Raw genomic sequence first — 21437 nt, 5'->3', positions numbered from 1 at the left:
TTCCAAAACATCTTTTTATTCTCCCTAAAATTTAATGATACTCTCTCACCTCAACTCTCATTTGCCCTCTTTTTCACCTCTTGCACCTTTCTCTTGAACTCCTGCCTCTTTCTTTTATACATCTCCCAGTCATTTGCATTATTTCCCTGCAAAACTCATCCAAATGCCACTCTCTTCTCTTTCACTAATAATCTTACTTCTTCATCCCACCACTCACGACCCTTTCTAATCTGCCCACCTCCCACGCTTCTCATGGGGATAGGGGAGAAAGAATACTTCCCACGCATTCCTCACGTGTCACAGAAGGCGACTAAAGGGGACGGGAGCAGGAGGCTAGAAACCCTCCCCTCAATGTATTTTAACTTTCTAAAATGGGAAACAGAAGGAATCATGCGGGGAGTGCTCATCCTCCTCAAAGGCTCAGACTGGGGGTGTCCAAATGTTTGTGGATGTAACAAAGATGAGAAAAAAGGAGAGACAAGTAGTATGTTTGAGGAAAGGAACACGGATGTTTTGGCTCTGTGTGAAACGAAGCTCAAGGGTAAAGGGGAAGAGTGATTTGGGAATGTTTTGGGAGTAAAGTCCGGGGTTGGTGAGAGGACAAGAGCAAGGGAAGGAGTAGCACTACTCCTGAAACAGGAGTGGTGGGAAAATGATAGAGTGTAAGAAAGTAAACTCTAGATTGATATGGGTAAAACTGAAAATGGATTGAGAGAGATGGGCGATTATTTGTGCACATGCACCTGGGCATGAGAAGAAAGATCATGAGAGGCATGTGTTCTGGGAGCAGCTGAGTGAGTGTGTTAGTAGTTCTGATGCACAAGACCGGGTTATAGTGATGGGTGATTTGAATGGAAAGGTGACTAATGTGTCAGTTGAGGGAATAATTGGTGTACATGGGGTGTTCAGAGGTATAAATGGAAATGGAAGAGCTGTAGATTTGTGTGCTGAAAAAGGACTAGTGATTGGGAATACCTGGTTTAAAATGAGAGATATACATACGTATACGTATGTAAGTAGGAGAGATGACGAGAGCATTATTGGGTTACATGTTAATTGATAGGCGCACGAGAGACTTTTGGATGTTAATGTACTGAGAAGTGCAACTGGAGGGATGTCTGATCATTATCTTGTGGGGGCGAAGGTGAAGATTTGTAAGGGTTTTCAGAAAAGAAGAGAGAATGTTGGAGTGAAGAGAGTGATGAGAGTAAGTGAGCTCGGGAAGGAGACTTGTGTGAGGAAGTACCAGGAGAGACTGAGTGCAAAATGGAAAAAGGTGAGAGCAAAGGATGTAAGGGGAGTGGTTGAGGAATGGGATGTATTTAGGGAAGCAGTGATGGCTTGCACAAAAGATGCTTGTGGCATGAGAAGTGTGGGAGGTGGGCAGATTAGAAAGGGTAGTGAGTGGTGAGATGAAGAAGTAAGATTATTAGTGAAAGAGAAGAGAGAGGCATTTGGACGAGTTTGCAGGGAAATAGTGCAAGTGACTAGGAGATGTATAAAAGAAAGAGGCAGGAGGTCAAGAGAAAGGTGCAATAGGTGAAAAAGAGGGGAAATGAGAGTTGGGGTAAGAGACTATCATAGGGAGAATAAAAAGATGTTTAATTTGTTTATGGATGGGGTTGTTAGGGAGGTAAATGCAAGAGTTTTGGAAAGAGGGGCAAGTATGAAGTCTGTTGGGGATGAGAGAGCTTGGGAAGTGAGTCAGTTGTTGTTCGCTGATGACACAGCGCTGGTGGCTGATTCATGTGTGAAACTGCAGAAGCTGGTGACTGAGTTTGGTAAAGTGTGTGGAAGAAGAAAGTTAAGAGTAAATGTGAATAAGAGCAAGGTTATTAGGTACAGTAGGGTTGAGGGTCAAGTCAATTGGGAGGTGAGTTTGAATGGAGAAAAACTGGAGGAAGTGAAGTGTTTTAGATATCTGGGAGTGGATCTGGCAGCGGATGGAACCATGGAAGCGGAAGTGGATCATAGGGTGGGGGAGGGGGCGAAAATTCTGGGGGCCTTGAAGAATGTGTGGAAGTCGAGAACATTATCTCGGAAAGCAAAAATGGGTATGTTTGAAGGAATAGTGGTTCCAACAATGTTGTATGGTTGCGAGGCGTGGGCTATGGATAGAGTTGTGCGCAGGAGGATGGATGTGCTGGAAATGAGATGTTTGAGGACAATGTGTGGTGTGAGGTGGTTTGATCGAGTGAGTAACATAAGAGTAAGAGAGATGTGTGGAGATAAAAAGAGCGTGGTTGAGAGAGCAGAAGAGGGTGTTTTGAAGTGGTTTGGGCACATGGAGAGGATGAGTAAGGAAAGATTGACCAAGAGGATATATGTGTCGGAGGTGGAGGGAACAAGGAGAAGAGGGAGACCAAATTGGAGGTGGAAAGATGGAGTGAAAAAGATTTTGTATGATCGGGGCCTGAACATGCAGGAGGGTGAACGGAGGGCAAGGAATAGAGTGACTTGGAGCGATGTGGTATACCGGGGCTGACGTGCTGTCAGTGGATTGAATCAAGGCATGTGAAGCGTCTGGGGTAAACCATGGAAAGCTGTGTAGGTATGTATATTTGCGTGTGTGGACGTATGTATATACATGTGTATGGGGGGGGTGGGTTGGGCCATTTCTTTCGTCTGTTTCCTTGCGCTACCTCGCAAACGCGGGAGACAGCAACAAAGTATAAAAAAAAAAAAAAAAAAAAAAATAAAGTGAGAGGGTTAGGGAGAATGATTTGGTAAACAGAGAAGAGGTAGTAAAAGCTTTGTGGAAGATGAAAGCCAGCAAGGCAGTGGGTTTGGATGGTAATGCAGTGGAATTTATGAAAAATGGGGGTGATTGTGTTGCTGACTGGTTGGTAAGGTTATTTAATGTATGTATGACTCATGGTGAGGTGCCTGATGATTGGCGGAATGCATGCATAGTGCCATTGTACAAAGGTAAAGGGGATAGAGGTGAGTGCTCAAATTACAGAGGTATAAGTTTGTTGAGCATTCCTGGGAAATTATATGGGAGGGTATTGATTGGAAGGGTGAAGGCATGTACAGAGCATCAGATTGGGGAAGAGCAGTGAAGTCTCTGAAGTGGTAGAGGATGTGTGGATCAGGTGTTTGCTTTGAAGAATGTATGTGAGAAATACTTAGAAAAGCGAATGGATTTGTATGTAGCATTTATGGATCTGGAGAGGGCATATTATAGAGTTGATAGAGATGCTCTGTGGAAGGTATTAAGAATATATGGTGTGGGAGGCAAGTTGTTAGAAGCAGTGAAAAGTTTTTATCAAGGATGTAAGGAATGTGTCCAATAGGAAGAGAGGAAAGTGATTGGTTCTCAGTGAAGGTTGGTTTGCACTTTATCAAATTGGTCACCAACTTCTGCAGTTTCTCACCTGAATCAGCCACCAGCATTGTATTATCAGCAAACAAAACTAGCTCACTTCTAAGTCCCTCTCATCCAGAACAGACTGCATATTTGCCTTTCTCTCCAAAACTCTTCCATTGACCTCCCTAACCATCCCATCCATAAATAAATTAAACAACTATGGAAACATCACGCACCCTTGCTGCAATCCGACATTCACTTGGAACAAATCACTTTCCTCTCTTCCTTCTCGTACACATGCCTTACATCCTTGATAAAAACCTTTCACTGCTTCTAGCAACTTACCTCCCACATGTGAAGCGTCTGGTGTAAACCATGGAAAGTTTTGTGGGGCCAGGGTGTGGAAAGAGGGCTGTGGTTTCGGTGCATTACACATGACAGCTAGAGACTGGGTGTGAATGAATATGGCCTTTGTCATCTTTTCTTAGTGCTACCTTGCGCGGACATAGGGAAAGTGGGATGCCATTTCATGTGTGGCGGGGTGGTGGCGAGAAAGGATGAAGGCAGTGTGTATGAATATGTACATGTGTATATATGTATATGTCTGTGTATGTATATGTGCATGTGTGGGCATTTATGTATATACATGTGTATTTGGGTGGGTTGGGCCGTTCTTTCGTCTGTGTCTTTGTGCTACCTCACTAACGTGGGAGACAGCGACAAAGTATAATAAAAGAATGTTGATATGTATATTTGCGTATGTGGGCATTTATGTATATGTACGTGTGTATGAATGGATGGGCCATTCCTCTTCTGTTTCTTCGGGTTACATTGCTGATGCTGGAAACAGTGATTATGTATAATGATAAAATGATAATATGCGGATTTTAAAGAAGTATATGACAGGGTTCATGGAGATTGTAGAAGTTGTTGTTATGGGGTTTAGAGGGAAAAATCACTGAAAAACAGGTGTTAAGATGTGTGTATGAGTAGGATAAGATTGTGAGTGGTTCCAGGTGAAGATGCATGTGTCACAGGCACATGCTGTCAGCATAGCTGTTTAGTCATTTCATGGGTTAGGTGGCAAAGAAGGTATATTTGTTGTTTTTTTGGGCTGTCGTGTCTTTTGATGAGGGAGAGGCCCTTGGAGGTGTTTACACAGCACTTTTGGCTGATTTGTTCAGAAAATTGCAGAAGGTGTTGTCTGACTTTGGGAGAGTATGTGAAAGGAAGAATTTGAAAATATACGTGATTGATAGCGAGATTAGTAGGCTAGAGAGAGAGAGAGGGTGAGTTTCAGTGGAGATAATCTGGAGGTAATGGAGCTTATGTGCAGAGGGTTTTGGTTGGTTGATGATTGGCTAAAGGGTCTTGGTCCATGGAGTGTATGTGGAGAGGTCATTTGTGCTTGTTTAAGAGGAAAAGATGGGTACATATAATAGCACCTGCCGTGTGGATAAGAGTCATGAACTGCAAACATCTACCAAAGGGTTGATGAGTCCGAAACACAATGCCTTGGGTCATGTGGTTTAGGGATGGCCGATAGAGTGAGAACTGACATTGTTTGAGAGAGATGTGGTTGAGTGGAGAATGTTTTACTGAGGTGGTCCAGCACATGCTGATGTACTGGTAAAATCAAGTAGGAGAGAATGTTCCTGGAAGAAGAAGAAGAAGAAGAATGAGATGGAGCGAAAGATGCTGGATTAAATGGGGTAGGAACGTGGTGGAGAGTGTATGGCACAGAGGAAATTTGAGTTATTTTGAATACACAAGAGACAAACAGAAAATGAATGTGCTTGAATTAGGGCATATGTTATGGTCAAGGTAAATCACAAGAAATTTTTTAGTGGGGACTTCAGTTTTGGTACATTATACATGACACCTAAAGGCTGTATCGGAACAAATGGACTGCATGTGCTTGTGCCTTGATGTTTTTTAACTTGCAAAGCATTAAACGTTGATCATGCATGATGGGGGAAAGAAAGATGTTAAGGAAGATGGGATGAATTTATATTAAAGTAGATTTAATTAATAGTAAGTGTGCATGAAGGACTACTGTAGTCTTACGGAGATGAAAAGATAATTGAAAAATCATGAAAATACTGCATCTAGTTAGTGTATTTTAATGTTCGTTTAGCTACATGTCTTACGTTTGATTTGTGTTTCAGCTGGGAGTGGTTTTGCTGGAGCAGGGTCGGGCTCAGCAAGCACTAGCCTATCTGGACAAGGCACTTGAGATGGACCCAGATCATCAGCAAGCACTACTTAACTCTGCTGTTCTCATCCAGGTACGCTGGTGACGTGTATTTGTGGGAGGGGAGGGAATCGGCAGCTCCGAGGTAGTTCCTTTTGGGTATTTTGGTGAGTATTTGAAAAGATATGGAATTTGAGAGTGAAAATAATTTTCATGTATTGAAAATGAAGTTTCGTGGTGTCATCCAGTTGTGGTAAACGCAACTGTGGGATAGAGCCTGTGTAGGTGCCGAGTTGCCAACTCAAAATTTCAGATGGTGCTAGATTCACTCCCGAAAAGTGTTGAAAAAAGTGCTCAACTTAATAAAATGATGGCGGAAAAAATACTTTTGGAATTATTTCTACTTTTTGACATGCCAAATTTTTTATAACAGGTATGACTTAATGGCTTTAACAGTAAAACACTCACCTAATTCTCAATCCGCAGTCTCTCCTTCATCCTTGTTGTCCTGGGGTTGTGGTGGTTTATGTGAAGGTCCTGGTTGCAGTTGTAATGACTCGTATGCTTTCAATGACCTGATGCTCTTCATTGCTTCCTGAGGCAGTTTATAATCATGACAGGAGTTTCCTTTTCCTTTTAGTCCATACTTGATAGTTGGTAATGCAACTGAGCTTTTCATACTCAAGTGTATTTTGAAGCTTTGACTTCACAATGTTCATGTGACTAAAGAAACGCCCTACATCAGCGTTTGAGTGAGGCAATGTCAGCACAATCAAAGCTAAGTCAGAGAAGTCACTGAAGGAATTGTCTCTGTTGCATCCTGGATGAGGCTATTTCAGCTAGGGTGCCAGTGTTCTGTTACTACAATACATGATGAAGCTTCCTTCACTGGAACTCAATGCATGTGAGAATGTCTTCATTGTCAGTAAACATTTTGATAATTCCAGTATTCTAGGCTTTATGGGTTGCATGCATTCACATGCACTCAGTGATGACATTGACTGCAGCACTTGGACACTGTCTGGCAAACGTTGACAAACCTGTTTCACCAACTCCACTACAAATTGCAAGCATCTTCCTCGAATATCCTTTTCATCAGGAAACTGAAATTGTGCCATCTCCTTTTCAATCTCATACTCCAAGTACAGATGTGGGTCTAAGTAGTTCTCTGCTGAATCTCCTTCCTTTAATTTTCTGCCTGGGTTGAGGACCTTAGAACTTCAGGAATCAATAAGTTGAATAAGGTCACTTAGCAGTTTGATTGGATCCTGTACCTTAGTTTCAAATGTCTCATTTACAAGCTGAACTTCTTCAAGAATATGCCTCTGAAATGTCAGGAAGGCATATATTTTCTTGTCACACAACATGTCCTAGAGGATCTGAGCTGTGTAACACCTTTCACCATTTCTTGCCATTTCACTGTGAGTCTTAAGTTCAACCCACTGCTGCAGTATTCTGAGAAATGCTGATTCAGTTGACAGCCAGCAAGTCTGGCTTAGCTGTATTGATTTCACTGGAGCCTTGACCATCACTGATCAAAGAAAAGATCTTGTACATTAATTAGCAAATGGCATTGTGGGAGAACCAATTATAGGTCTTTCTGATCATAAAATCCAGGTTCCTAGGGAGACACTCTACTGCAGCATGAGACACAGCTAGCTGTAGAGAATGACACACACTTGATCAGGATCATATGAGAAACTTCTAACTTGAGTTTAGCATACACTCCACTGTTAACATCGGTCATCACAGAAGCATTGTCAGTGCCAATTGCAACAAGGTTTTGTAACTTTAACCCGTTATTTTTCAAGGATTTCTTGATAGTATCACATATCCCATTAGCATTACAGTCAGTCAGCTGAACAAGGTCCAAGAAAGACTTTCACTACAATCATCTTACTTTCAGAACAGAACCAGATAGCAATACCCAATAGTTTTGTTACCATAATGTCATTACTCTCATCCGTTAAGAGGCTAAACTTCTGATAGTCTATATCACTTTTCAAGTCACTGTTAAAATGCAAGGCAATCACATTGCACACAATTGCATTACACTTAGACCTTTTTAACTTGAAAATTCTTGCATCCTTTACTGTCTGCAAGGCGTGCTTTGCACAGCTCACTGAGATGATCTGTAGCACATAATGAACAGTGATGAATTTCCTTCAGTCTCCCGCACATCATCACTCACTTTTTCAAATGGAATTTTAGTGTCTCTTGAGTACTGAATGGCTCTTCAGCTTTCTTGTGCTTTGCTGTGTCTTTCAATGTCACTAAGTTTGGCAGACAATGGACAATGGCAGCAGTACTTTCAAAGACATTTAGTGTCATCCCCCTCTACTTTTCTTAACCACTTTTCATATTTGGAGTCTTTCAATGACTCTGCTCTAGAATGTCCAGTATATTTCTTACTCAATGCTTCTCTTCATTTAAACATTGTTAATCACAATTCGTATTAAAACATATTCATTTGAAACATTGGTAATCACACCTCATATTAAAACGTATTTCATTATTCATGAATAACAAACACACATCTTTTTCAAACGCAGGAATCGGGAAATGCAGACCTACGTCCATTAGCGTACCAGCGACTGCTCAGGCTGGTGCAGCGAGACCCGCTCAACGAGCGGATCTACTTCAACCTTGGCATGATTGCTATGGATGACCATGACTACAGAAATGCTGAAAAATGGTTCAGAAAGGTTAGATCATTGTAATGAGTATTAATTATTCAATAATCTTTATTTTACTAATACTCTATACAACGATTTCTCTGAAAATACACACTACATTCGACATATATAACTGTATCCCTTCCAGCCACATTTTCCTAACAGTTCTCAGTATTCAGATCACTTCCATAACACATGTGCATCCTGACATTAAAGACATTAAATACACATGTAGTTATCAGTGTCCCTACATTCTCACTGAACAAACAAACTCATATATAAATACATCAAACCTTATTATTTCCTCTCTCTCTAATAACATTCTATGTCTGTTATATGTCTAATGTTAAGTACACCTCCGTTCACATTTTACTGAGACACTTGCCATGCAACTATCTGCAAACCACAACACTTTTTGTACACTTTGTACTTATATCTGTACCATTAGTTACACCTAAGTTATTTATCAACTTATTTATTACATAAACATTGTAATCATGCAACCTCTGACTCACACATAATCTGCCGAATGACCATACAGTTCCAACATTTGGCCATAGTAAACTTCAATATGATACCTTAATACAGACAAATCCATTGAACCAGTAAAAAAGAAATAGACTATCTTTCCTATGAGCCCTCCCAGTTTGTCGTTGAATATTTAATTCCCCTTTCTTACACAATCTTCACTACCTTTATTGCCTTTTCAGACAACAACATAACCTTCACCTCCTCCTACCAAACAAACTAAACCTTCGTTCAACACAAAATATTTATTTCTGTTCACCCACAAATAGCACCCTTCCCCATCCACTGTCAACCCTAACATATTCCCAATAACTACACAATTACTCCTCCTGCCACTTCGTAAATAGTACAAACAGTACAGATAAAATTATATTTAGGTTTCCCTTATCATTTTTAAACGATCTCTTCTCATGTGCATAACGAATGCAAATGCAATCTTAGTTTTAATCTTCAGATCTCAACAGCATAATGAATGAGTGACAATACTTTGCATTCTCGTTAAATACCTTTCATGATCACCATATTCTCAGTGATTACCGAACTTCACACAGACATTCATATCAGCTGCATCCTAAGCTAACACTTTAGCTGCTGAGGAGAAAAATGCTTAGCAGAACATAAGCTGGAAACTGTACATTTTGTTTACATTCATGAAGTAGTTACTAACACCACTAAGAAAGGAGCTTTGCTTTTAGTAAATCTGAATAAGGTGTAAAGAAGTAGTAGAACAGATAGAAATGACACAAGGAAGTACGTAAAGAATTCAGAGAATGGTTGATGTGGTGTGAAGTTATTGAATCTAGCATGACAAATGATAGGTTGGAGATAGTGAGAAATATGAGTGTGAATGAAAGAGATAGATAGAGGTAGGGTTAAAGCTACACATGTCTTCTACCTCAAGTTGAAGTTTGCAGCTTCAACTATTACCAGAATTTTTTTATTTACTGCAGAAAATTGATTCATTCTGAGGTTGATATTGTTTGGGAGCCGTTGTATTCATTGAGCATTTAAATGTTTAAATTCTGTCATGACTTATAAATCAGCAGGTCAGCTTGGTGATGCACTGCGTATGAGAGGGGTAGGTGAGAGACCCTTTTGGGTCTTAATATGTGTAAGCTTGTGCCTGCTGCAGATGGAGTTCCGTAAGGTGGAGGCTGCTGCAGATGGAATTCCTCCAGACCACTCTTTGCCTGCCTTGCCAACACCAGTCAGTCTCGCCTGTTGACGCACAGAACTTCTTTTATCAGTATTCAGGTGTCGATACGTTGTTTGGGGGCTATTAAGTTTTGTAATTAAACATTTTACTGGATTATATATTTAAATGGTGAAGAGCTTGTAGATTTATGTGCTGAAAAAGGACTGGTGATTGGGAATACCTGGTTTAAAAAGCGAGATATACATAAGTATACATATGTAAGTAGGAGAGATGGCCAGAGAGCGTTATTGGATAATTGACAGGCGCGCGAAAGAGAGACTTTTGGATGTTAACGTGCTGAGAGGTGCAACTGGAGGGATGCCTGATCATTATCTTGTGGAGACTAAGGTGAAGATTTGTATGGGTTTTCAGAAAAGAAGAGTGAATGTTGGGGTGAAGAGGGTGGTGAGAGTAAGTGAGCTTGGGAAGGAGACTTGTGTGAGGAAGTACCGGGAGAGACTGAGTACAGAATGGAAAAAGGTGAGAACAATGGAAGTAAGGGGATTGGGGGAGGAATGGGATGTATTTAGGGAATCAGTGATGCATTGCGCAAAAGATGCTTGTGGCATGAGAAGAGTGGGAGGTGGGTTGATTAGAAAGGGTAGTGAGTGGTGGGATGAAGAAGTAAGATTATTAGTGAAAGAGAAGAGAGAGGCATTTGGACGATTTTTGCAGGGAAAAAATGCAATTGAGTGGGAGATGTATAAAAGAAAGAGACAGGAGGTCAAGAGAAAGGTGCAACAGGTGAAAAAGAGGGCAAATGAGAGTTGGGGTGAGAGAGTATCATTAAATTTTAGGGAGAATAAAAAGATGTTCTGGAAGGAGGTAAATAAAGTACATAAGACAAGGGAGCAAATGGGAACTTCAGTGAAGGGCGCAAATGGGGAGGTGATAACAAGTAGTGGTGATGTGAGAAGGAGATGGAGTGAGTATTTTGAAGGTTTGTTGAATGTGTTTGATGATAGAGTGGCAGATATAGGGTGTTTTGGTCGAGGTGGTGTGCAAAGTGAGAGGGTTAGGGAAAATGATTTGGTAAACAGAGAAGAGGTAGTAAAAGCTTTGCGGAAGATGAAAGCCGGCAAGGCAGCAGGTTTGGATGGTATTGCAGTGGAATTTATTAAAAAAGGGGGTGACTGTATTGTTGACTGGTTGGTAAGGTTATTTAATGTATGTATGACTCTTGGTGAGGTGCCTGAGGATTGGCGGAATGCATGCATAGTGCCATTGTACAAAGGCAAAGGGGATAAGAGTGAGTGCTCAAATTACAGAGGTATAAGTTTGTTGAGTATTCCTGGTAAATTATATGGGAGGGTATTGATTGAGAGGGTGAAGGCATGTACAGAGCATCAGATTGGGGAAGAGCAGTGTGGTTTCAGAAGTGGTAGAGGATGTGTGGATCAGGTGTTTGCATAGAAGAATGTATGTGAGAAATACTTAGAAAAGCAAATGGATTTGTATGTAGCATTTATGGATCTGGAGAAGGCATATGATAGAGTTGATAGAGATGCTCTGTGGAAGGTATTAAGAATATATGGTGTGGGAGGCAAGTTGTTAGAAGCAGTGAAAAGTTTTTATCGAGGATGTAAGGCATGTGTACGTGTAGGAAGAGAGGAAAGTGATTGGTTCTCAGTGAATGTAGGTTTGCGGCAGGGGTGTGTGATGTCTCCATGGTTGTTTAATTTGTTTATTGATGGGGTTGTTAGGGAGGTGAACGCAAGAATTTTGGAAAGGGGCAAGTATGAAGTCTGTCGTGGATGAAAGAGCTTGGGAAGTGAGTCAGTTGTTCTTCGCTGATGATACAGCACTGGTGGCTGATTCATGTGAGAAACTGCAGAAGCTGGTGACTGAGTTTGGTAAAGTGTGTGAAAGAAGAAAGTTAAGAGTAAATGTGAATAAGAGCAAGGTTATTAGGTACAGTAGGGTTGAGGGTCAAGTCAACTGGGAGGTAAGTTTGAATGGAGAAAAACTGGAGGAAGTAAAGTCTTTTAGATATCTAGGAGTGGATCTGGCAGCGGATGGAACCATGGAAGCAGAAGTGAATCATAGGGTGGGGGAGGGGGCGAAAATCCTGGGAGCCTTGAAGAATGTGTGGAAGTCGAGAACATTATCTTGGAAAGCAAAAATGGGTATGTTTGAAGGAATAGTGGTTCCAACAATGTTGTATGGTTGCGAGGCATGGGCTATGGATAGAGTTGTGCGCAGGAGGGTGGATGTGCTGGAAATGAGATGTTTGAGGACAATGTGTGGTGTGAGGTGGTTTGATCGAGTAAGTAATGTAAGGGTAAGAGAGATGTGTGGAAATAAAAAGAGCGTGGTTGAGAGAGCAGAAGAGGGTGTTTTGAAATGGTTTGGGCACATGGAGAGAATGAGTGAGGAAAGATTGACTAAGAGGATATATGTGTCGGAGGTGGAGGGAACGAGGAGAAGTGGGAGACCAAATTGGAGGTGGAAAGATGGAGTGAAAAAGATTTTGTGTGATCGGGGCCTGAACATGCAGGAGGGTGAAAGGAGGGCAAGGAATAGAGTGAATTGGATCGATGTGGTATACTGGGGTTGACGTGCTGTCAGTGGATTGAATCAGGGCATGTGAAGCGTCTGGGGTAAACCATGGAAAGTTTTGGGTTGCCTGGATGTGGAAAGGGAGCTGTGGTTTTGGGCATTATTGCATGACAGCTAGAGACTGAGTGTGAACAAATGGGGCCTTTGTTGTCTTTTCCTAGCGCTACCTCGCACACATGAGGGGGGAGGGGGATGGTATTCCATGTGTGGCGAGGTGGCGATGGGAATGAATAAAGGCAGACAGTGTGAATTGTGTGCATGGGTATATATGTATGTGTCTGTGTGTGTATATATATGTGTACATTGAGATGTATAGGTATGTATATTTGCGTGTGTGGACGTGTATGTATATACATTGTGTATGGGGGTGGGTTGGGCCATTTCTTTCATCTGTTTCCTTGCACTACCTCGCAAACGCGGGAGACAGAAAAAAAAAAAATATATATATATATTTAAAGTATTTCAAATTTGTTTCGTAATGTAAAATCGTTCATGACTTCTTCTCATGTGCAGAACAAACGCACTTTTTTTGTTTTTAATCATCAAATTTCAAATTCGAAGTAAAGAGAAAGTAATATGAATTGTTGTACAGTATCATTTCGAGTGTATAATTCTTTTAGTACAATAAATATTTTTTTTGGCGTGGAAAATACCGTGAACCCTGCAGTTTTTGCTATTTCTCTGTGGAAAATAAATTTGCTTCACACCCTCAGTATAGGGCCTATTTGTCATGTTGAGTAGGATTCTGGGATTGAATTATTATTTGGGGGCCATTAATTTGCATAAATTATTTTCCATACAGTAAATAAGCTTAAATTGTACTTCATGCAAAGAAACACTGGTTTGAGTTTTTCTTCACCTTCCTTTATAAATGCAAAATAGTTCTAAGATGAATGGTTATGTAACTTGCGATAAAGGCTTTATCAGTGTATTGAAAATGATTTTTTCCTGAAGTAGAAAAGATCATCTTAATGGTACACAAAAATAGGCTAAACTTTGCCAGATACTACAGTAAGTACCTTATTTAAATGGGTAGTTTTCTTCAATAAGCTCATCAAACAGTAGGTGTGGATATATAAATTAATAAAAGCTCTAGCAAACGGCAAGAGAATTGAGCAAAATTATGTGTTAGACCTGGGGCATATTGATAAATTGGCACCAGAGATGATAGCCTTGGCATGTTGAAGTGTGAAATTTGCCATTTTCTACAGATGGCACTGCCTCTGCTTTATTTTACCCCAAAATTTACTGGTCAGTAGCGAGACATGTGATGATAGCCTCAAGGAATGTTGGAATAAAATTTGGCTGTAGAGAGACACGTGTGTAATAGCTTTGGGGGTATATTCATTTTACGCCAAAAAACTTTTTACTTTCCCCGTTAATATATATTTCTGAAATATAAAAGTTAAGACCGCAATTTTTATATAAAGTGGTAAAAAATCTAGTCAGTGACGTACATTGCTTTAGTTCATAGGAATAATAACCATTACATTAAAATGGTACTATGTCTTCAGTACAACAATCATATCAGACAATGACATCTTGCACAACCGTTATGTTATGATTAACCTTATATTTATATGAATTATTCAGACTGGTTATTCACACCGAACTAAATACATGACATCCTCCATACACTTTACTCACCCAGCATTTTCCATACCACTTCCATTAACCTGTGCCATGTTCATTTCACATATGGCAGTAGTCAGTTAATGGCTCTCATCATTCACCTTTAATATAAACAACTTCAAATCATATTTTTATTGTTTCCTTATTGCATCAAGCAAATACTGATACCAACATTTTGATGGTGTCATCTCATGACTTCACCTCGGACAATGTTCACACACAACAGACAGGAAAAAAAGGACATTAAACCAAGTTTAATAACATCTAGTCCTACAGTCCAGATACTTACTATTAATGACCTCAGTATGATAACTCTCTGGACAGTAAAACCATGCAAATACCTTATAATGAGAGCCTAACCTGTATGGGTTCACACCTCAAAGAAATAAAGAGGAATGACAATACTGACCGAGTCTCCCACTTGGAAATGAATCTGGCTGGCTGTACTTCAAATAACACATTTCCTCAATTACTTGATATGTGTCTGTTGCACAGAAACAAGAGTATAAACACCCATGGTAATTAATGCCATGCTACAAAAAAAGAAAAAATAGGAAATGCCTTTGTACATTTATATTTTCTACACATACTTTTTCAGCAGTCTAAACTATGATACACAACATTCAGCTTATGTACACTTCATATATGCAATAACCTGTATTCAGATAATTCTCATTACAAACACAGCTCATCCATATTCATATCAACTGACCTCAGCTTAACCATAATGCTAACATAAAATCTGTTTCCATTACAAAATGCCCCCGCATCTCTTTAACACATCCATTCCTTCTAATCGCAATACCTCCTTTATTGTACTTACTGCCACATTGACCGAACTGACCTACCCTCAAGCTAAAACAAAATATTTTCAGTCAACAAATTCAAAACGAAGCTCTACCTATGTATGTTTTTTTTTTTTTTTTTTTAATACTTTGTCGCTGTCTCCCGCGTTTGCGAGGTAGCGCAAGGAAACAGACGAAAGAAATGGCCCAACCCCCCCCCATACACACGTATATACATACGTCCACACACGCAAATATACATACCTACACAGCTTTCCATGGTTTACCCCAGACGCTTCACATGCCTTGATTCAATCCACTGACAGCACGTCAACCCTGGTATACCACATCGCTCCAATTCACTCTATTCCTTGCCCTCCTTTCACCCTCCTGCATGTTCAGGCCCCGATCACACAAAATCTTTTTCACTCCATCTTTCCACCTCCAATTTGGTCTCCCTCTTCTCCTTGCCCCCTCCACCTCCGACACATATATCCTCTTGGTCAATCTTTCCTCACTCATCCTCTCCATGTGCCCAAACCACTTCAAAACACCCTCTTCTGCTCTCTCAACCACGCTCTTTTTATTTCCACACATCTCTCTTACCCTTACGTTACTCACTCGATCAAACCACCTCACACCACACATTGTCCTCAAACATCTCATTTCCAGCACATCCATCCTCCTGCGCACAACTCTATCCATAGCCCACGCCTCGCAACCATACAACATTGTTGGAACCACTATTCCTTCAAACATACCCATTTTTGCTTTCCGAGATAATGTTCTCGACTTCCACACATTCTTCAAGGCCCCCAGAATTTTCGCCCCCTCCCCCACCCTATGATCCACTTCCGCTTCCATGGTTCCATCCGCTGCCAGATCCACTCCCAGATATCTAAAACACTTCACTTCCTCCAGTTTTTCTCCGTTCAAACTCACCTCCCAATTGACTTGACCCTCAACCCTACTGTACCTAATAACCTTGCTGTTATTCACATTTACTCTTAACTTTCTTCTTCCACACACTTTACCAAACTCAGTCACCAGCTTCTGCAGTTTCTCACATGAATCAGCCACCAGCGCTGTATCATCAGCGAACAACAACTGACTCACTTCCCAAGCTCTCTCATCCCCAACAGACTTCATACTTGCCCCTCTTTCCAAAACTCTTGCATTCACCTCCCTAACAACCCCATCCATAAACAAATTAAACAACCATGGAGACATCACACACCCCTGCCGCAAACCTACATTCACTGAGAACCAATCACTTTCCTCTCTTCCTACACGTACACATGCCTTACATCCTCGATAAAAACTTTTCACTGCTTCTAACAACTTTCCTCCCACCCCATATATTCTTAATACCTTCCACAGAGCATCTCTATCAACTCTATCATATGCCTTCTCCAGATCCATAAATGCTACATACAAATCCATTTGCTTTTCTAAGTATTTCTCACATACATTCTTCAAAGCAAACACCTGATCCACACATCCTCTACCACTTCTGAAACCACACTGCTCTTCCCCAATCTGATGCTCTGTACATGCCTTCACCCTCTCAATCAATACCCTCCCATATAATTTACCAGGAATACTCAACAAACTTATACCTCTGTAATTTGAGCACTCACTCTTATCCCCTTTGCCTTTGTACAGTGGCACTATGCACGCATTCCGCCAATCCTCAGGCACCTCACCATGAGTCATACATACATTAAATAACCTTACCAACCAGTCAACAATACAGTCACCCCCTTTTTTAATAAATTCCATTGCAATACCATCCAAACCTGCTGCCTTGCCGGCTTTCATCTTCCACAAAGCTTTCACTACCTCTTCTCTGTTTACCAAATCATTTTCCCTAACCCTCTCACTTTGCACACCACCTCGACCAAAACACCCTATATCTGCCACTCTATCATCAAACACATTCAACAAACCTTCAAAATACTCACTCCATCTCCTTCTCACATCACCACTACTTGTTATCACCTCCCCATTTGCACCCTTCACTGAAGTTCCCATTTACCTCCTTCCAGAACATCTTTTTATTCTCCCTATGTATGTATGCATGTTATATTTTCATGTCCTTACCACTCTCCAAAAACATCAACTTTAATAGAACCTATTTTATACCTCCTGTGCCATATAAAACTACATAGTGCATAGTGCCATTGTACAAAGGCAAAGGGGATAAGAGTGAGTGCTCAAATTACAGAGGTATAAGTTTGTTGAGTATTCCTGGTAAATTATATGGGAGGGTATTGATTGAGAGGGTGAAGGCATGTACAGAGCATCAGATTGGGGAAGAGCAGTGTGGTTTCAGAAGTGGTAGAGGATGTGTGGATCAGGTGTTTGCTTTGAAGAATGTATGTGAGAAATACTTAGAAAAGCAAATGGATTTGTATGTAGCATTTATGGATCTGGAGAAGGCATATGATAGAGTTGATAGAGATGCTCTGTGGAAGGTATTAAGAATATATGGGGTGGGAGGCAAGTTGTTAGAAGCAGTGAAAAGTTTTTATCGAGGATGTAAGGCATGTGTACGTGTAGGAAGAGAGGAAAGTGATTGGTTCTCGGTGAATGTAGGTTTGCGGCAGGGGTGTGTGATGTCTCCATGGTTGTTTAATTTGTTTATGGATGGGGTTGTTAGGGAGGTGAATGCAAGAGTTTTGGAAAGAGGGGCAAGTATGAAGTCTGTTGGGGATGAGAGAGCTTGGGAAGTGAGTCAGTTGCTGTTCGCTGATGATACAGCGCTGGTGGCTGATTCATGTGAGAAACTGCAGAAGCTGGTGACTGAGTTTGGTAAAGTGTGTGAAAGAAGAAAGTTAAGAGTAAATGTGAATAAGAGCAAGGTTATTAGGTACAGTAGGGTTGAGTGTCAAGTCAATTGGGAGGTGAGTTTGAATGGAGAAAAACTGGAGGAAGTGAAGTGTTTTAGATATCTGGGAGTGGATCTGGCAGCGGATGGAAGTGGAAGTGGATCATAGGGTGGGGGAGGGGGCGAAAATTCTGGGAGCCTTGAAGAATGTGTGGAAGTCGAGAACATTATCTCGGAAAGCAAAAATGGGCATGTTTGACGGAATAGTGGTTCCAACAATGTTGTATGGTTGCGAGGCGTGGGTTATGGATAGAGTTGTGAGCAGGAGGATGGATGTGCTGGAAATGAGATGTTTGAGGACATTGTGTGGTGTGAGGTGGTTTGATCGAGTAAGTAACGTAAGGGTAAGAGATATGTGTGGAAATAAAAAGAGCGTGGTTGAGAGAGCAGAAGAGGGTGTTTTGAAATGGTTTGGGCACATGGAGAGAATGAGTGAGGAAAGATTGACCAAGAGGATATATGTGTCGGAGGTGGAGGGAACGAGGAGAAGAGGGAGACCAAATTGGAGGTGGAAAGATGGAGTGAAAAAGATTTTGTGTGTGATTGGGGCCTGAACATGCAGGAGGGTGAAAGGAGGGCAAGGAATAGAGTGAATTGGAGCTATGTGGTATACCGGGGTTGACGTGCTGTCAGTGGATTGAATCAAGGCATGTGAAGCGTCTGGGGTAAACCATGGAAAGCTGTGTAGGTATGTATATTTGTGTGTGTGGACGTATGTATATACATGTGTATGGGGGTGGGTTGGGCCATTTCTTTCGTCTGTTTCCTTGCGCTACCTCGCAAACGCGGGAGACCGGCAAAAAAAAAAAAAAAAACATAACATCACCTCACAATACTTAAGAGAAAGGAGAGATGCATTTCTATGTTTGAGCTATCAACATAAAACTATGAAAATTCTTTTCTTAGAAGTTATATTCTGTGAAAAGAATTTTCATTAACTTCCTACACATCTTACAACCAATATTTACTTTTGTCACCTAACACTAATCAACAAAGTATCCAAACCTACAAACTAACTTTATCAACATCATTTCAACAATAACTAGATACAAAAATTCATTATCATGCACAAAAAAGTAAATATTTCTTTGGTGACAATCATCTTTGATAACCATTACACGATTAACATTTTACTCATAGGCTGCGTCAGCCATCATGTTACATTGTCATTCAGTAAGATATAAAAGTGTGTGCTTACTTTACTCAGTGAGGACAAAATACAACCAAGAATAAAAAATTCTTCAATCTTCTTCCTAACATGACAAAAGCAAACAAATACATAGTGGCTAATACTTATGCTGCACTAGCACCAATAAGAAAGCTTTGAAGTTAATGTTCATGAATGTAACAGTAAAACTTGCAACAACACACACATATTCCTTATATACACACACCAATTAATATCTTAATATTAGCCAACCAAAAAAAAGGCACTTTTCATCCATACATTATAACTAAAGTCAAAGGTAAGTAATGTCCACCTGCACATTACATGCAAATGATTATACACTAAACTTAGCACCAAAACACACCTCCCGTAATGCAATACAAACAAAATCCTTTCAAACACCTTGTCCCAAAATACACACATACAATTACTTCTACCAACTCAACTTATTCAGAAAAATCCATGTGACCACACACTTTTCCTTTGGGTCACACAGGACAATAACTCACCAGTACCTTGTACACATTATAGTCAAAACATTTCCTCAATACAACAAATATTATGAGTGGCAACAAACTTCTCACCTTCTAAATGAATGAAATAAAAAAATTTGAAAACATTCATTAGCAACAGATAAAAGTAAATAAGGCTGTGCTTTGTCTGACCAATGATCACACACACACACAAACAATACACACCTAGGTTTGATACCTTAGAAGGAACTATTAAACAAATTAAACTGAACGACACAAAATACACCAGTGATACTCATATATTTACACTCAATGATCACACTGAGTATCCTTATAATTAAATTAATATCAGCAATTTAAAAGTTATATCCAAAAAATTATGAAGACTAAAAATGGTAACAATTGAACATTAAATAAGGAGTTGCACATGCACTAGGCATTCTAAATAACCCATCAATGTGGTTATGTCATAATGTGACAAATTCAACATTTTTGTCTTTCACACTTTTCAATAATGAAATACAGGGTCACCAAAAAAACTGTGATAAATAACGCATCTTCAAACCCTTCCCAAATATGGAAAGCCACCCCTAACGCATTATTATACTTTCATGTAAAAATTTTTTTTATCATTTTCTCTCATTGATAACTTATATAATTCAATTAATCAGACAAAATTGTACCATATCAATACATATAATATCCATAAACATAACACTTCAAACTACACACCGTGTCCAGTGTACCTCATTATTTACAAGGCACAACAATAAATCGAACAATAACATGTATACTACACATCATCATCAAAATTGACACTTTCCAAACTTATATACACTATACACACGGAACATATTTCAGGGAAATATTATTCATCGCAGACAAAATATAAAGACAAACATGGATTTTTATTTGCCCTGTATTCATCGACACAATTTGATACCTATGGAACAATCTTAACAATTTTTAAAGTCCATGCAAAACTATTAAGAGCAACGACAACTTATCAAACATTTCATGCAAAGTTGCATAGGGAGAGAATGAGTCCTACAGCGTCATGGTTGTCTTATGTATGTGTAAATTCTTCATCAATAACATCCTCTTGAGCTACCTACGTACCAGACTTGTCCACTTACCAAATGGGAGGCACAAGTATGCACTTTGCACAGCATAACAACCGATTCTATTCTTCTTACTGAGAATACAACAATTCTGATAAATTCAGCTTTTTTTTTTTCATACTTGATCACTGTTTCCTATGTAAGCGAGGTAGCACCACGAAACAGACAAAGAAAGACACATCCAATCACATGCACACACACACACACACACATATATATATATATATATATATATATATATATATATATATATATATATATATATATATATATTTCGTACTTGATCACCATTTCCCATGTCAGTGAGGTAGCACCAGGAAACAGACGAAGAATGGCCCATCCACTCATATACACACATCTACATAGACAGACATATACATATCAACATACATTCACATACACAGACATATATATATATATATATATATACACATGTACATGTGTATGATCATGCTTGTCTTCATCCATTCCTGTCACTACCCCGTTCCACGGGAAACAGCATTGTTACTCCTGCTTCAGCGTGGTAGCACTGGGAAAACACAAAAAAGGCCACATTCGTTCACACTAAGTCTCTAGCTGTCATGTGTAATACATCAAAACCACAGCTCCCTCCACATCCAGGCCCGAGAGACCTTTCCATGGTTTAATCCAGGCATTTTACATGTCCTGGTTCAGACCACTGACAGCATGTCGACCCCAGTATACCACATCATTCCAATTCACTGCTACTTCATCTGTGATGACATGAATGGATGAAGGCAGCAAGTATGAAAATGTACATGTGTATATATGTTTGTGTATGTATGTGTATGTATACGTATGTTTATGGGCGTTTATGTATATACATGTGTATGTGGGTGGGTTGGGCCATTATTTCATCTGTTTCCTTAAGCATAATAAAAGATAC

General features: G+C 40.0%; 1 protein-coding gene and 1 long non-coding RNA gene across 2 annotated transcripts in view; one reads left to right on the top strand and one right to left on the bottom strand.

Annotated features, from left to right (window-relative positions):
* Positions 1 to 21437, top strand: part of LOC139761610 (protein O-mannosyl-transferase Tmtc3-like) — a 1067352-nt gene that overhangs the window by 1003243 nt on the left and 42672 nt on the right. Inside the window, exons 14-15 of the mRNA XM_071685868.1 lie at positions 5479 to 5598; positions 8057 to 8209. Coding sequence (XP_071541969.1) covers positions 5479 to 5598; positions 8057 to 8209 — 273 coding nt within the window. The remainder of the gene's footprint in view (positions 1 to 5478; positions 5599 to 8056; positions 8210 to 21437) is intronic.
* LOC139761612 (uncharacterized) overlaps positions 8243 to 21437 on the bottom strand; it is a 72459-nt gene continuing 59264 nt past the window's right edge. Inside the window, exon 3 of the long non-coding RNA XR_011715557.1 lies at positions 8243 to 9925. This is a non-coding gene — a long non-coding RNA (uncharacterized lncRNA). The remainder of the gene's footprint in view (positions 9926 to 21437) is intronic.

This window comes from Panulirus ornatus, chromosome 41 (genome assembly GCF_036320965.1).
Source record: "Panulirus ornatus isolate Po-2019 chromosome 41, ASM3632096v1, whole genome shotgun sequence".
In the NCBI taxonomy this organism is placed as follows: Eukaryota; Metazoa; Arthropoda; class Malacostraca; order Decapoda; family Palinuridae; genus Panulirus; species Panulirus ornatus.
This window is presented reverse-complemented; position numbering and strand designations above follow the sequence as displayed.